Below are 16,302 nucleotides of genomic sequence, written 5' to 3'. Positions count from 1 at the left end.
TGAGGCACTAGTTCATGTTCTTGATGAGGCACTAGTTCATGTTCTTGAGGAGGCACTAGTTAATGTTCTTGAAGAGGCACCAGTTAATGTTCTTGATGAGGCACCAGTTAATGTTCTTGATGAGGCACTAGTTAATGTTCTTGATGAGGCACTAGTTAATGTTCTTGATGAGGCACCAGTTCATGTTCTTGAGGAGGCACTAGTTCATGTTCTTGATGAGGCACTAGTTAATGTTCTTGATGAGGCACCAGTTCATGTTCTTGATGAGGCACTAGTTCATGTTCTTGATGAGGCACTAGTTAATGTTCTTGATGAGGCACTAGTTAATGTTCTTGATGAGGCACCAGTTCATGTTCTTGAGGAGGCACTAGTTCATGTTCTTGATGAGGCACTAGTTAATGTTCTTGATGAGGCACCAGTTCATGTTCTTGAGGAGGCACTAGTTCATGTTCTTGATGAGGCACTAGTTAATGTTCTTGATGAGGCACCAGTTCATGTTCTTGATGAGGAGGCACTAGTTCATGTTCTTGATGAGGAGGCACTAGTTCATGTTCTTGATGAGGAGGCACTAGTTCATGTTCTTGATGAGGAGGCACTAGTTCATGTTCTTGATGAGGAGGCACTAGTTCATGTTCTTGATGAGGCACTAGTTCATGTTCTTGATGAGGCACTAGTTCATGTTCTTGATGAGGAGGCACTAGTTCATGTTCTTGATGAGGCACTAGTTAATGTTCTTGATGAGGCACCAGTTCATGTTCTTGATGAAGAGGCACTAGTTCATGTTCTTGATGAGGAGGCACTAGTTCATGTTCTTGATGAGGAGGCACTAGTTCATGTTCTTGATGAGGCACTAGTTCATGTTCTTGATGAGGCACTAGTTCATGTTCTTGATGAGGCACTAGTTCATGTTCTTGATGAGGAGGCACTAGTTCATGTTCTTGATGAGGCACTAGTTAATGTTCTTGATGAGGCACCAGTTCATGTTCTTGATGAGGAGGCACTAGTTCATGTTCTTGATGAGGAGGCACTAGTTCATGTTCTTGATGAGGCACCAGTTCATGTTCTTGATGAGGAGGCACTAGTTCATGTTCTTGATGAGGAGGCACTAGTTCATGTTCTTGATGAGGCACTAGTTCATGTTCTTGATGAGGCACTAGTTCATGTTCTTGATGAGGAGGCACTAGCTCATGTTCTTGATGAGGCACTAGTTCATGTTCTTGATGAGGCACTAGTTCATGTTCTTGATGAAGAGGCACTAGTTAATGTTCTTGATGAGGCACTAGTTCATGTTCTTGATAAGGAGGCACTAGTTCATGTTCTTGAGGAGGCACTAGTTCATGTTCTTGATGAGGCACTAGTTCATGTTCTTGATAAGGCACTAGTTAATGTTCTTGATGAGGCACTAGTTCATGTTCTTGATGAGGAGGCACTAGTTAATGTTCTTGATGAGGAGGCACTAGTTCATGTTCTTGATGAGGCACTAGTTCATGTTCTTGATGAGGCACTAGTTCATGTTCTTGATGAGGCACTAGTTCATGTTCTTGATGAAGAGGCACTAGTTAATGTTCTTGATGAGGCACCAGTTCATGTTCTTGAGGAGGCACTAGTTCATGTTCTTGATGAGGAGGCACTAGTTCATGTTCTTGATGAGGAGGCACTAGTTAATGTTCTTGATGAGGCACTAGTTCATGTTCTTGATGAGGCACTAGTTAATGTTCTTGATGAGGCACTAGTTCATGTTCTTGATGAGGCACTAGTTCATGTTCTTGATGAGGCACTAGTTCATGTTCTTGATGAGGAGGCACTAGTTCATGTTCTTGATGAGGAGGCACTAGTTCATGTTCTTGATGAGGCCCTAGTTCATGTTCTTGATGAGGAGGCACTAGTTCATGTTCTTGATAAGGCACTAGTTAATGTTCTTGATGAGGCACTAGTTCATGTTCTTGATGAGGCACTAGTTCATGTTCTTGATGAGGCACTAGTTCATGTTCTTGATGAAGAGGCACTAGTTCATGTTCTTGATGAGGAGGCACTAGTTCATGTTCTTGATGAGGAGGCACTAGTTCATGTTCTTGAGGAGGCACTAGTTCATGTTCTTGATGAGGAGGCACTAGTTAATGTTCTTGATGAGGCACTAGTTCATGTTCTTGATGAGGAGGCACTAGCTCATGTTCTTGATGAGGCACTAGTTCATGTTCTTGATGAGGCACTAGTTCATGTTCTTGATAAGGAGGCACTAGTTCATGTTCTTGATGAGGCACTAGTTAATGTTCTTGATGAGGCACTAGTTCATGTTCTTGATGAGGAGGCACTAGTTCATGTTCTTGATGAGGCACTAGTTCATGTTCTTGATGAGGAGGCACTAGTTCATGTTCTTGAGGAGGCACTAGTATATGTTCTTGATGAGGCACTAGTTCATGTTCTTGATGAGGAGGCACTAGTTCATGTTCTTGATGAGGAGGCACTAGTTCATGTTCTTGAGGAGGCACTAGTTCATGTTCTTGAGGAGGCACTAGTTCATGTTCTTGATGAGGCACTAGTTCATGTTCTTGATGAGGAGGCACTAGTTCATGTTCTTGATGAGGAGGCACTAGTTCATGTTCTTGATGAGGCAATAGTTCATGTTCTTGAGGAGGCACTAGTTCATGTTCTTGATGAGGCACTAGTTAATGTTCTTGAGGAGGCACTAGTTAATGTTCTTGAGGAGGCACTAGTTCATGTTCTTGAGGAGGCACTAGTTCATGTTCTTGAGGAGGCACTAGTTCATGTTCTTGAGGAGGCACTAGTTCATGTTCTTGAGGAGGCACTAGTTCATGTTCTTGAAGAGAAGGCAATAGTTCATGTTCTTGATGAGAAGGCACTAGTTCATGTTCTTGAGGAGGCACTAGTTCATGTTCTTGATGAGGCACTAGTTCATGTTCTTGATGAGAAGGCACTAGTTCATGTTCTTGATGAGGCACTAGTTCATGTTCTTGATGAGGCACTAGTTCATGTTCTTGATGAGGCACTAGTTCATGTTCTTGATGAGGAGGCACTAGTTCATGTTCTTGATGAGAAGGCACTAGTTCATGTTCTTGAGGAGGCACTAGTTCATGTTCTTGATGAGGCACTAGTTCATGTTCTTGAGGAGGCACTAGTTCATGTTCTTGATGAGGCACTAGTTCATGTTCTTGATGAGAAGGCACTAGTTCATGTTCTTGATGAGGCACTAGTTCATGTTCTTGATGAGGAGGCACTAGTTCATGTTCTTGATGAGAAGGCACTAGTTCATGTTCTTGAGGAGGCACTAGTTCATGTTCTTGATGAGGCACTAGTTCATGTTCTTGAGGAGAAGGCACTAGTTCATGTTCTTGATGAGGCACTAGTTCATGTTCTTGATGAGGCACTAGTTCATGTTCTTGATGAGGCACTAGTTTATGTTCTTGATGAGGAGGCACTAGTTCATGTTCTTGATGAGGCACTAGTTCATGTTCTTGATGAGGAGGCACTAGTTCATGTTCTTGAGGAGGCACTAGTTCATGTTCTTGATGAGGAGGCACTAGTTCATGTTCTTGATGAGGCATTTGTTCATGTTCTTGATGAGGCACTAGTTCATGTTCTTGATGAGGAGGCACTAGTTCATGTTCTTGATGAGGAGGCACTAGTTCATGTTCTTGAGGAGGCACTAGTTCATGTTCTTGAGGAGGCACTAGTTCATGTTCTTGATGAGGAGGCACTAGTTCATGTTCTTGATGAGGCACTAGTTCATGTTCTTGATAAGGAGGCACTAGTTCATGTTCTTGATGAAAAGGCACTAGTTCATGTTCTTGATGAGGCACTAGTTCATGTTCTTGAGGAGGCACTAGTTCATGTTCTTGAGGAGGCACTAGTTCATGTTCTTGAGGAGGCACTAGTTCAAGTTCTTGACGAGGAGGCACTAGATCATGTTCTTGATGAGGCACTAGTTCATGTTCTTGAGGAGGCACTAGTTCATGTTCTTGATGAGGAGGCACTAGTTAATGTTCTTGATGAAGAGGCACTAGTTCATGTTCTTGAGGAGGCACTAGTTCATGTTCTTGATGAGGCACTAGTTCATGTTCTTGATGAGGAGGCACTAGTTCATGTTCTTGAGGAGGCACTAGTTCATGTTCTTGATGAAGAGGCACTAGTTCATGTTCTTGACGAGGAGGCACTAGTTCATGTTCTTGATGAGGCACTAGTTCATGTTCTTGATGAGGCACTAGTTCATGTTCTTGATGAGGCACTAGTTCATGTTCTTGATGAGGCACTAGTTCATGTTCTTGATGAGGCACTAGTTCATGTTCTTGAGGAGGCACTAGTTCATGTTCTTGAGGAGGCACTAGTTCATGTTCTTGAGGAGGCACTAGTTCATGTTTTTGATGAGGAGGCACTAGTTCATGTTCTTGATGAGGCACTAGTTCATGTTTTTGAGGAGGCACTAGTTCATGTTCTTGATGAGGAGGCACTAGTTCATGTTCTTGATGAGAAGGCACTAGTTCATGTTCTTGAGGAGGCACTAGTTCATGTTCTTGATGAGGCACTAGTTCATGTTCTTGAGGAGAAGGCACTAGTTCATGTTCTTGATGAGGCACTAGTTCATGTTCTTGATGAGGCACTAGTTCATGTTCTTGATGAGGCACTAGTTTATGTTCTTGATGAGGAGGCACTAGTTCATGTTCTTGATGAGGCACTAGTTCATGTTCTTGATGAGGAGGCACTAGTTCATGTTCTTGATGAGGAGGCACTAGTTCATGTTCTTGATGAGGAGGCACTAGTTCATGTTCTTGATGAGGAGGCACTAGTTCATGTTCTTGATGAGGAGGCACTAGTTCATGTTCTTGATGAGGAGGCACTAGTTCATGTTCTTGATGAGGAGGCACTAGTTCATGTTCTTGATGAGGCACTAGTTCATGTTCTTGATAAGGAGGCACTAGTTCATGTTCTCGATGAAAAGGCACTAGTTCATGTTCTTGATGAGGCACTAGTTCATGTTCTTGAGGAGGCACTAGTTCATGTTCTTGAGGAGGCACTAGTTCATGTTCTTGAGGAGGCACTAGTTCAAGTTCTTGACGAGGAGGCACTAGTTCATGTTCTTGATGAGGCACTAGTTCATGTTCTTGAGGAGGCACTAGTTCATGTTCTTGATGAGGAGGCACTAGTTAATGTTCTTGATGAAGAGGCACTAGTTCATGTTCTTGAGGAGGCACTAGTTCATGTTCTTGATGAGGCACTAGTTCATGTTCTTGATGAGGAGGCACTAGTTCATGTTCTTGATGAGGCACTAGTTCATGTTCTTGATGAAGAGGCACTAGTTCATGTTCTTGACGAGGAGGCACTAGTTCATGTTCTTGATGAGGCACTAGTTCATGTTCTTGATGAGGCACTAGTTCATGTTCTTGATGAGGCACTAGTTCATGTTCTTGAGGAGGCACTAGTTCATGTTCTTGAGGAGGCACTAGTTCATGTTCTTGATGAGGCACTAGTTCATGTTCTTGAGCAGGCACTAGTTCATGTTCTTGATGAGGAGGCACTAGTTCATGTTCTTGATGAGGCACTAGTTCATGTTTTTGAGGAGGCACTAGTTCATGTTCTTGATGAGGAGGCACTAGTTCATGTTCTTGATGAAGAGGCACTAGTTAATGTTCTTGATGAGGCACCAGTTCATGTTCTTGAGGAGGCACTAGTTCATGTTCTTGATGAGGAGGCACTAGTTCATGTTCTTGAGGAGGCACTAGTTCATGTTCTTGATGAGAAGGCACTAGTTCATGTTCTTGATGAGGAGGCACTAGTTCATGTTCTTGAGGAGGCACTAGTTCATGTTCTTGATGAGGCACTAGTTCATGTTCTTGACGAGGAGGCACTAGTTCATGTTCTTGATGAGGCACTAGTTCATGTTCTTGATGAGGCACTAGTTCATGTTCTTGATGAGGCACTAGTTCATGTTCTTGATGAGGCACTAGTTCATGTTCTTGATGAGGCACTAGTTCATGTTCTTGATGAGGCACTAGTTCATGTTCTTGAGAAGGCACTAGTTCATGTTCTTGAGGAGGCACTAGTTCATGTTCTTGAGGAGGCACTAGTTCATGTTCTTGATGAGGAGGCACTAGTTCATGTTCTTGAGGAGGCACTGGTTCATGTTCTTGATGAGAAGGCACTAGTTCATGTTCTTGACGAGGAGGCACTAGTTCATGTTCTTGATGAGAAGGCACTAGTTCATGTTCTTGATGAGGCACTAGTTCATGTTCTTGATGAGGAGGCACTAGTTCATGTTCTTAATGAGGCACTAGTTCATGTTCTTGACGAGGAGGCACTAGTTAATGTTCTTAATGAGGCACTAGTTCATGTTCTTGATGAGGAGGCACTAGTTCTTCACCCAGAACCCCCACTGGTGTTTTGCATCCTCAAACCTTTGGCTGAATTTGTAGCGAAGATGAAAGAAACATTCCTCTCCAGCGGGACGCCCCTTTAAAGCTCTGGACTGAGTCTGGATCGACTCGTGTCCACTCAGCGGTTTGGGAGCAGACCGGCAACAGGGAGCTGCTTTTGGGTTCTGGGTTGATGTTTCAAGAGGATCTTCTCTGCGAGCCTGACCCCCATCCCCTTCCCTCTGCACCGCTAAAGCAGATCTTCTACCGCTCTCTGACGCAGACACGCTTTTATTTTGGTCTTTTTTTATTCCTCACTTTTATTTTCTTCTCCTTCAAGAACAGCGAGAGTGAGACTCTTTTTTTAGAGGTTGCCAGTTGAAGCAGATACTTTTGCTGCAGAAGAACAGGAGTAAGTTGTTAACATGTATAAACTTTGACACGAAACAAAAACCGAGCAGATATCCTCAGCTGGCGTGTAATGTTGAGCTGTCCCGTCAGATGATTGAGACACGGCATCACCGGGTCCACAGCGGTGCTCGAGACTGAGAGAAGTCTGTTTCTTACCCCCAAAAGATATTTGAATATATTTTAAGATGTTCTGTGTTGCAAACGTCGTTTAGTAATATTAGATTATTAATCGGGTCTCCTGTTTTCCCCGGTCGCTCCTCGTCGGAGAGGTTCCTTAAAAAAAATGTTTTAAACCGCCGCTGGGTCTGAGATTTGATCATCTTGCGGATGCAAATAATTTAAGGGTTTCTCAAACTCGCCCTCTCCATTCAATCAAAAGCACCTCTTGTTTTGGATGAATACCAGTTGTTGTTGCTCAATGAGTCCAATTTAATTGCATGTGTTCTCCTCTTCGGGTGGCTCTTAAGGGCAGCGATTCATAAACCCTCCCAAATGTTTTTTCGGCCCCTGCTCCCGGTAATTGGATTAGTTGTGTTTTGCGTCACCAAACGTTCTTGTTTTGTCTCCTTCAATAACGCCGCTGTTTAATCACAAAAGGCTTCCGAGAGGCCAGAATCCTGAGGATGCTGATCTGCTGTTATATGATGCATTGTAATCTGCTTATAGCGCTGCATAATTATAGTCATAAGCGTCCCTGAATATTCATAATGCTTTATAACAAAAATCAAAACACATTATAAAGCATTTTATGATGACTAATAAGGTCAAATATCACAATACTTCCTAATTGCTGGTCACTCATGTTTTGTGCGTTGTTAATGCATTGATTTAATATTTGTTTTCACTTAGCTTAAGGTTGTAATGTATTATATAATTTCATCCTAAGTCCCCAGTGATTATTGAGAAGTCATTATAACATGCTAAAGCATAATGGGTATTTATGAGTGCTTAATAGCTATATTATTATATTATTATTATAGCTGTAATTAAACCGTGCTATAAGCCTATTGTAAGTATGTTGTATTACATTATAGACATGGTGTCATAGAACGGGCTGAACTCATAACAAGTAGTTGGTGTTGCCAGTTCAACACTGTTCCTTTTTCTTCCCCAGCTAACGCTTCCTGAGAATGGGGGACTGGAGTGCTCTGGGTCGCCTGCTGGACAAGGTCCAGGCCTACTCCACTGCCGGGGGCAAGGTCTGGCTGTCGGTCCTCTTCATCTTCAGGATCCTGGTCCTGGGCACCGCGGTGGAATCGGCTTGGGGAGACGAGCAGTCGGCGTTCAAATGCAACACCCAGCAGCCCGGTTGCGAGAACGTGTGCTACGACAAGTCCTTCCCCATCTCCCACGTCCGCTTCTGGGTCCTCCAGATCATCTTCGTGTCGACGCCCACGCTCCTCTACCTGGCTCACGTCTTCTACCTGAACCGGAAAGAGCAGAAGTTCGCCAGGAAGGAGGAGATTCTCAGGGCGGTGCAAAATGACGGCGGCGACGTGGATATCCCGCTGAAGAAGATCGAGATGAAGAAGCTGAAGTACGGCATCGAGGAGCACGGCAAAGTGAAGATGAAAGGGGCCCTGCTCAGAACCTACATCGTCAGCATCTTCTTCAAGTCCATGTTCGAGGTGGGCTTCCTGGTCATCCAGTGGTACATCTACGGGTTCAGCCTCAACGCGGTCTACACCTGCGAGAGGGATCCGTGCCCACACAGGGTGGACTGCTTCCTGTCGCGTCCCACGGAGAAGACCGTGTTCATCATCTTCATGCTGGTGGTCTCCCTGGTGTCCCTGATGCTCAACGTCATTGAGCTTTTCTACGTGTTCTTCAAGAGGATCAAGGACCGCGTGAAGGGCCGCCAGCCGCCCGTCGTCTACCCGAGCGGGGGCACGCTGAGCCCCACCCCGAAGGATCTGTCCACCACCAAGTACGCCTACTACAACGGCTGCTCCTCGCCCACGGCGCCGCTCTCGCCCATGTCCCCGCCGGGCTACAAGCTGGTCACGGGCGAGCGGGGGACCGGCTCGTGTCGCAATTACAACAAGCAGGCCACTGAGCAGAACTGGGCCAACTACTCCACGGAGCAGCACCGGCTCGGCCAGAACGGCGGAGGAAGCACTATTTCAAACTCCCACGCGCAGGCCTTTGACTTCCCGGACGACACCCAGGAGCATAAGAAACTGCCGTCCACGGCGGGACACGAGATGCAGCCGCTGGCGCTGATGGACGCCAGGCCCTGCAGCCGGGCCAGCAGCCGGATGAGCAGCCGACCCAGGCCTGACGACCTGGACGTGTAAGCCCCGGTTCCCCGACCCCTCTGCCTGAAGGACGGGATGTGCGGCTGCAGCCGGAGAGTCAGGAAACACTCCATCACAATGTTCAGACAGGTGGCTCAGAGACTCTTAGTCACTCCGAGACATTACAACTTGTTATGTAACAGTCAAAATGGTACAAGTTGCAAATGTGTTTTTCTTTGTTTTGTCTTCAATGACCTTTACCGTAACCTTTTAGGGAGCTTTGAGGAATCAGCCACAGGGGGGTGGCCATCACTCTGGTCGCCACGGTTACACTTAAAGGAAAAAGCCTTCTTCTTGTTTTCACAGTTTCTGTTATTCTTCCTATTGGTGACAGCATTTCTTAATGAACCGCTGTCAGAGCTGATTTCTGAAAGGTGTTGGGACAGCTCTATACCAGGGTGCCTTCTTAGTTATGTTTCTTTTCTTTTTTGTTAAACATGTGAGCAGATTCAAACTTAGCCTTACTTCTGTCAATTAAACGAAAATAAAAGGAAAGTCCAGTAGCAGCAACAAACACATCTCCATACCCATCCACGCCCCAAATGATCAACGCCACAACATTTTAAATACAAGACTTGCAGGGTTAAAGTCATGAAGCTCACTTCAGTTCAGAATCAGCGTTTTTAAACACACCGTCTTCTGTTTTCCCCTCACCGGAACTGCCGTGTCCCAGTTCTCCATTTAAAAACATTTCAGTCGCGACAAAGACGGGAGTCATTATCCAGACAAAGAATATGTAAAGAGAACGCTTAATATCTGTTGTAGTGAATATTTATTGCTTGGCATCCGTAGGACACCTACCACTAAGAGGAAAATTTGACTACTATCCAGTATCTCTCACTCACAGATAACATCTTCCATTAACTCCCCACAAACTGTATATTTATTGACAGTAAAACATTACATTTTGTTTCCTCTTTAGTAACTTTGTCAGTCAGCGTGGACTGTTGTTTCCTGATAAACTTTGAATTTATGTGGTGTCATGTTTTCATTTAGTGGTTTTTATTTGTCTATGTTGAGGGGTGTGTGTTGGGAGAGCGGCGGGATGAGGGGTTCCACGTGGCTCTCATAAAGGAAGGCTTTATTACTGTTATCTCTTCTTCTTCATCTTTTGCGGGCTGTAGAGAAAGACGGTAGAATGATTTATCTGCGTTTTACATATTTCAGTGAATGATTTTTTTCTTTCTTCGTTCTGTAGGTATTGTTTTTTTTCAGATTCAATGTAACCGTTGCTGCTTGAGAAATAGATATTTAGTACTGTAAACCAAGCTAACTGTGTCGCATAAAAAAATGTGAGTTTTTAGAAGACTGCTTATAGATCTGGACTAATATTTAGTCAGTTAAGTTCAAATATATGCCAATGTAGCTCCACAACTACCAAACACTAGGATAAACTCAATTTGGGGCTTTTTTCTCTCTTTCTTTTTCTGTAATTTAAAAGAAAGCTGTCATTCCAGCATCATTTTGTCGGTACTTACATGTGTCATGGATCTTTCAGCTACAATGGCATTTGCACTGAGATCTTGCTGATATGGATGTAATATGATGCACACAGTTAGTGGTAAGATTTTTCTGATACACTTGTTACTAATTTATTTTATAACACAAAAATCACTACAGTGCATAATATCGGACATCAGACCACCGGTGTCATCGTCTGGTTCTGTGAGAGATGTCTTCCATTGACAGGAACAGGAGCAATTAGTCATTTGTTGCCGTAATTCAATGCTAATCCGCGGGGATCCACTGTTGTACAGTGTAAGTGCATGATAGCAAAGCGAAAACCCATTAATTGTATCTGTGAAAAGCTATTTTAACCAATAAATATTTTTTCTGTCTTAATCGCTGATTGTTTGGTTTCATTGCAGACTATTGTGATTGTGGTTTCAGAATCAGAATCAGAATCAGAATCCGTTTATTTGCCAGGAATGTTTACACAAACGAGGAATTTTTCTAGGCGGAAGGTGCAAACATTAGACATGAGACGAAGGAGTGACAATCAACAATCAACGACAACAACTTCAAAAGAATTAAGTATAAGATAAAGATAAATGACAATGGTTTAAAAACGTATTTTTGTCCAGCTTTATTCTGCAAAAAATACAGTGTCATTTTCTATACATTTTGTTTTACCTATTCATGGTGTAAAACAAAGACATTGCTTCGGTTTTTAGCCGGCTGTAAAGCTTCAGATACACAGTGTTCATGTTTATTTAAATTTTATTCAACCTTTATTTATCCAGGATAGGCACATTGAGATTTGAAATCCAAGAAGGCACATACAAGTTTCACCAAAAATAACAGATGAAAAAAACTAATTAGCAAAACATTAAATACCACATAAAAAAATGCACATTAAAGAGACAAGCAAGAGATGCATAACGTTTTATCCCCGGTAAAGCCCCAGTCATTTTTCTAAAAAGATTTGAATGGTTTCGCATACCCATACTAAATACAGAATATCTCCTCAACCACAAGAGCTATTTGAATAATTTCAAAAGGTATAGAAGAGGTTAAGAGGTTTATATATCAGTATAAGTGTTACTGCTTTTTTGGTTGATGATAGAACACAGGAAAGAAAAAAAGAGAAAACAAAGTTCGAAGAAAAAAGACTTCCAGGATATATTTTCTCTTTTTAATTATGCATATCATTGCTTTTTGTTCTACTATAAAATATCACTATGTGGTAACAGTATCCCTGCAAAGTTTGACTTTGATTAAGTGAAGTTAAATATTTTTAGTAATTAATTTAGTGCACATTTTGTGTACCGTATGTCCCTGGAGGAAAAATGCCCTAACTTACTTCCTGGACCTTGGACGCTTCTGGTTCCACAACAGAGGGGCTCTGCTCAAGCAGATGCACCAAAACATACCAAGCAAGTATTGTTTCATCCATAAGTAAGTCATATTTAATTTTTTTTGGCCTGGAACGTGGCTTTGTCTCACAGTGGTTTTGGCGCAATTGGCAGATTATGTAGGTCGTAAACTTTCCAGAAAGGTGCGCCAATCATGTGTGGCATCAAGCTAGGGATATAAAAATGTATATTTCCATAACTTGGGGAGCTCTCTAGAGTCACCTTTGAGTCCTCTCTAGTCATATTTATGGTGTATGTTAATAGTTATGGTTGAATTGTGTTATAAACATGTCAAATGGATTTATATGCTCTTGTAAGGCTTTGCAGTTTTTTTTTGCTACGTCACATCAGTGGCTTTGGTATTGATTCACGGGAGTACGAAGACTTGGAGAGTGAGGAAGACCTCCTGATGAAGAATTATGCCCCCATTTTTGGGGTTGCTGGGGTTTCCCATGTGATTGAATGAATGCAACCCATTGGCTAACATCTGTATAGACACCAATGGCCTGCAAGGCGTCGTAAGACGCACTTTATTCAGCGATGTACTCAGCAGTTCTCTGCTATGTGTTAGCGATGTACTCAGTAGTCTTCTGGTACGTGTTAGCGATGTACTCAGCAGTGCTCTGCTATGTGTTAGCGATGTACTCAGTAGTACTCTGGTACGTGTTAGCGATGTACTCAGCAGTGCTCTGGTACGTGTTAGCGATGTACTCAGCAGTGTTCTGCTATGTGTTAGCGATGTACTCAACAGTGCTCTGCTATGTGTTAGCGATGTACTCAGCAGTGCTCTGCTATGTGTTAGTGATGTACTCAGCAGTGCTCTGCTATGTGTTAGCGATGTACTCAGCAGTGCTCTGGTACGTGTTAGCGATGTACTCAGCAGTGCTCTGCTATGTGTTAGCGATGTACTCAGCAATGCTCTGCTATGTGTTAGCGATGTACTCAGTAGTACTCTGGTACGTGTTAGCGATGTACTCAGCAGTGCTCTGCTATGTGTTAGTGATGTACTCAGCAGTGCTCTGCTATGTGTTAGCGATGTACTCAACAGTGCTCTGCTATGTGTTAGCGATGTACTCAGCAGTGCTCTGCTATGTGTTAGTGATGTACTCAGCAGTGCTCTGCTATGTGTTAGCGATGTACTCAGCAGTGCTCTGCTATGTGTTAGTGATGTACTCAGCAGTGCTCTGCTATGTGTTAGCGATGTACTCAGCAGTGCTCTGGTACGTGTTAGCGATGTACTCAGCAGTGCTCTGCTATGTGTTAGCGATGTACTCAGCAATGCTCTGCTATGTGTTAGCGATGTACTCAGTAGTACTCTGGTACGTGTTAGCGATGTACTCAGCAGTGCTCTGCTATGTGTTAGTGATGTACTCAGCAGTGCTCTGCTATGTGTTAGCGATGTACTCAACAGTGCTCTGCTATGTGTTAGCGATGTACTCAGCAGTGCTCTGCTATGTGTTAGTGATGTACTCAGCAGTGCTCTGCTATGTGTTAGCGATGTACTCAGCAGTGCTCTGCTATGTGTTAGCTATGTACTCAGCAGTGCTCTGGTACGTGTTAGCGATGTACTCAGCAGTGCTCTGCTATGTGTTAGTGATGTACTCAGCAGTACTCTGCTATGTGTTAGCAATGTACTCAGCAATGCTCTGGTACATGTTAGCCAACAAATACCATCCAAAACAAAAAGTATTTTTGCCCCATGTATTCCTTCTTTTCAATTGCTCTTGTTTTTTATTTCTAATTCAATGGTTTATTTTTTCTCGTTCTGAAAATGCTGTTTCAGCACCAACATTCTAGGCTGACTGCTACGCTGGTTAGCTGCCACACACAATTACAAGCTTTCCGTGGGAAAGAACACTCCAACCTCCAATAAAGATATTTGAAAACTCGCTGGTCCGTCTCAATAATGCATTTTCATCAAACTTGAAACCAGTCTGAAGTTGGATGTGCGGGGTTACTCCGCATTACACTGCTCACCCTAACTGCAACATGTTGCTGGCTTGCTTCTGTTTTTACAATCAAACAAACCTTGTGTTCCATTTAAATATGGACAAAACAATACTTCAGTGAGATGTGACGCGCTTCACCTTCCCTGTGTGTTCGGGTACATGCATTCGTACCCTGCAGAGCGATAGCTCTCCTGCCAATGCAACCAAACTGGCATTCGCACATGCTATTTTCACTTTATAATGATAGGTTTTCTGAGGTAACTTTTGTAACATTTCTGGAGGCTTGCATCATGTGAAACTCTGTCCAGCTAAAGCTGGCATGGCCTCCTGAACACCACAGGAACAAAGTCATGATCCCAATAAAGGAGAGCGATAGGGCTCAGTAGGTATTCGCTTTGATACAGGCGTCCTAGAGATTTCATAATATAAGAGGAAACTGCTCCGTATCGCTTCTCAAAGTTTCCTCTGTAATCTTTCCCCAGCACTGAATCAAACCACATGTGTGCAGAGAGCCGGGCTGCAGCTTTAAGACCACATGCGGCTCTGAGTTAGAGAGGAGAACTTCCATTAATGACTTCTTTATTATGATTTCAATAAGCTGAAAGTGTACAGATCGGCATTAGTCAAACAATTTCTCTATTTCTTAGAGAGCAAAAAGCTCCATTTAATGAATTCAATCCGCTGTAATGTGGGAAGTGCAGAGTGGTGGATGTGTTTGGTTTGGTTCATTGCCAATATTCAAATGCGTCACGTTAACCCCTTTAAAACAACATTGTGTCATTTTGTTATTCAGGTTTGTATATTTTTGGTGATCTTGGTGATCAAAGGTGCAGAGTCTGGCTCCATATCCAGCTCTCAGCTTGTAATTGCATGATATCTGTTGTAAATATCTTGAATAGTTTCTCAATTAAGATGCTAGATATTGAAGATGCTCGCAGATAATGCACGGACCAACACGTTCCCATCCCAACGTGCCACACAGTTTGTGCTCCCGAGCTACAAACTGTGACTCTAGATACACATCTAGTGTCAGCTGTGGACGGGTCAATAGATAATGATATAATGTATTTTCAAAATAAACCTCCTTCAACACAGGTAGTAAGGTTTAGACATAAAAAAACTGGAAAAGAGCGTGGTAGAAGTGTCAACATTTCATTTTAGTTCTGCACGGGACACGAACAGTGGTCTCCTGAAAGAAAGTCCTGTGTTCGTTTGTGTTTGGAGTGAGTGGAAGGCCTGCTGTGACACATACAGAGGGTGCCTAATGAAAACTATTAATCTCATCCCATCAACAGCAATTCATCACAGTCAGTTTCCTGTCGGAAAGGAATACACAATACGACAAAGAAATGGACCGACATGGAGACTCTCTTCTCTGAGATCGGAGAGAGGAAGGCCACAGCCTGCTGGACCTGAGCAGTGAGTGTTGGCAGACCTCGCTCTCTTTGCTGATCTCAGCAGCATGCGTGAGCACATGAAATCACTTGTTGCGAATTACACAAATTATCTCCAGACTGCCGAACGGCAACGTTTCTGTGAAAACAGGGAAACATGTGAGTACGCTCACATCACTGATCACTGAATTCAATTAACCAGTGCTCTCGAGACGTTGCTGCCAATTGAGTCGGACATGTTTCTCAAAGCCTTTCTCTGTATGATGGAAACAAGGACTACTGAAGGACGTGCGGTTGGAGCTCATTGAAAAGTTACGCGACGAAACTCTCTGAAGTTCCACATGGGGGTTGGAGAAGTCCAGATTTCCCTGAATGAGGCGCGATGGCAAAGTAACACTCACAGAGTAAGAGCGGTCCGTTCTCCACTTCAAGAATAACTCCTGACATGCGATCCTCAGTCCAAGGCCCAGTGCAGCAAAGCATCACACGGTAACATGTTTCTTCCTCGTTCCTGTATCTTGTTCGTCCTCTGACTCCTGGTTGATGACCTTTGACCCCTCTCCAGTTGATGCTGCGAGCGGTTTTGGTCCGCGGCCCACAGACCAACCCTGTCCTCTGGAAGGTGCACTTATGTTCGACTAGACTGACCTCCCAGCTATGTTGTGATGGAAAACCTAACCGCTGCATGGATCATGTTCGCCGCCAAGGACAAACTTGCTCAGAACATAAGTGCGTAGCGTACTCCAAACCCCAGTTGTAGAGCCGTAACAACTTGGGGGAAAAATAATCGTCAGAGGAGTGAAACTGTAAATGTTTCCAAGCGTAATGTTATTTTACTGGGCTTATTTTTAGTGTGCAAATGAACATTGAGGGTGGTTTGTTGCACTCAGACATCCGAAGACGTCACAGACGGACTTATAACCGCATACCACAGAGCTGGGGTGGAACTTTGGCTTACTTGGCAGAAAAATAAAATAAATGCATGGAAGTGTGTGTATTTCTTAGAGCGCTCTCTAAAAACGTCCCTTCGA

The 16,302-nt window shown here is 43.4% G+C and overlaps 1 protein-coding gene across 1 annotated transcript in view; it reads left to right on the top strand.

The window, feature by feature from the left end:
• Positions 1–9,073, top strand: part of gja1b (gap junction protein alpha 1b) — a gene marked incomplete at its 3' end in the record, with an annotated part of 11,368 nt that extends 2,295 nt beyond the window's left edge. Inside the window, exon 2 of the mRNA XM_079214593.1 lies at positions 7,891–9,073. Within this exon, the coding sequence (XP_079070719.1) occupies positions 7,907–9,073 (1,167 nt within the window). The 5' untranslated portion in view covers positions 7,891–7,906. The remainder of the gene's footprint in view (positions 1–7,890) is intronic.
• Positions 9,074–16,302: the final 7,229 nt, after the last annotated feature.

The sequence above is a fragment of the Taurulus bubalis genome (assembly GCF_910589615.1).
Source record: "Taurulus bubalis genome assembly, chromosome: 3".
Taxonomy (NCBI): Eukaryota; Metazoa; Chordata; class Actinopteri; order Perciformes; family Cottidae; genus Taurulus; species Taurulus bubalis.
The sequence above is the reverse complement of the archived record's forward strand: the minus strand, read 5'-3'. Positions and strand labels throughout refer to the sequence as shown.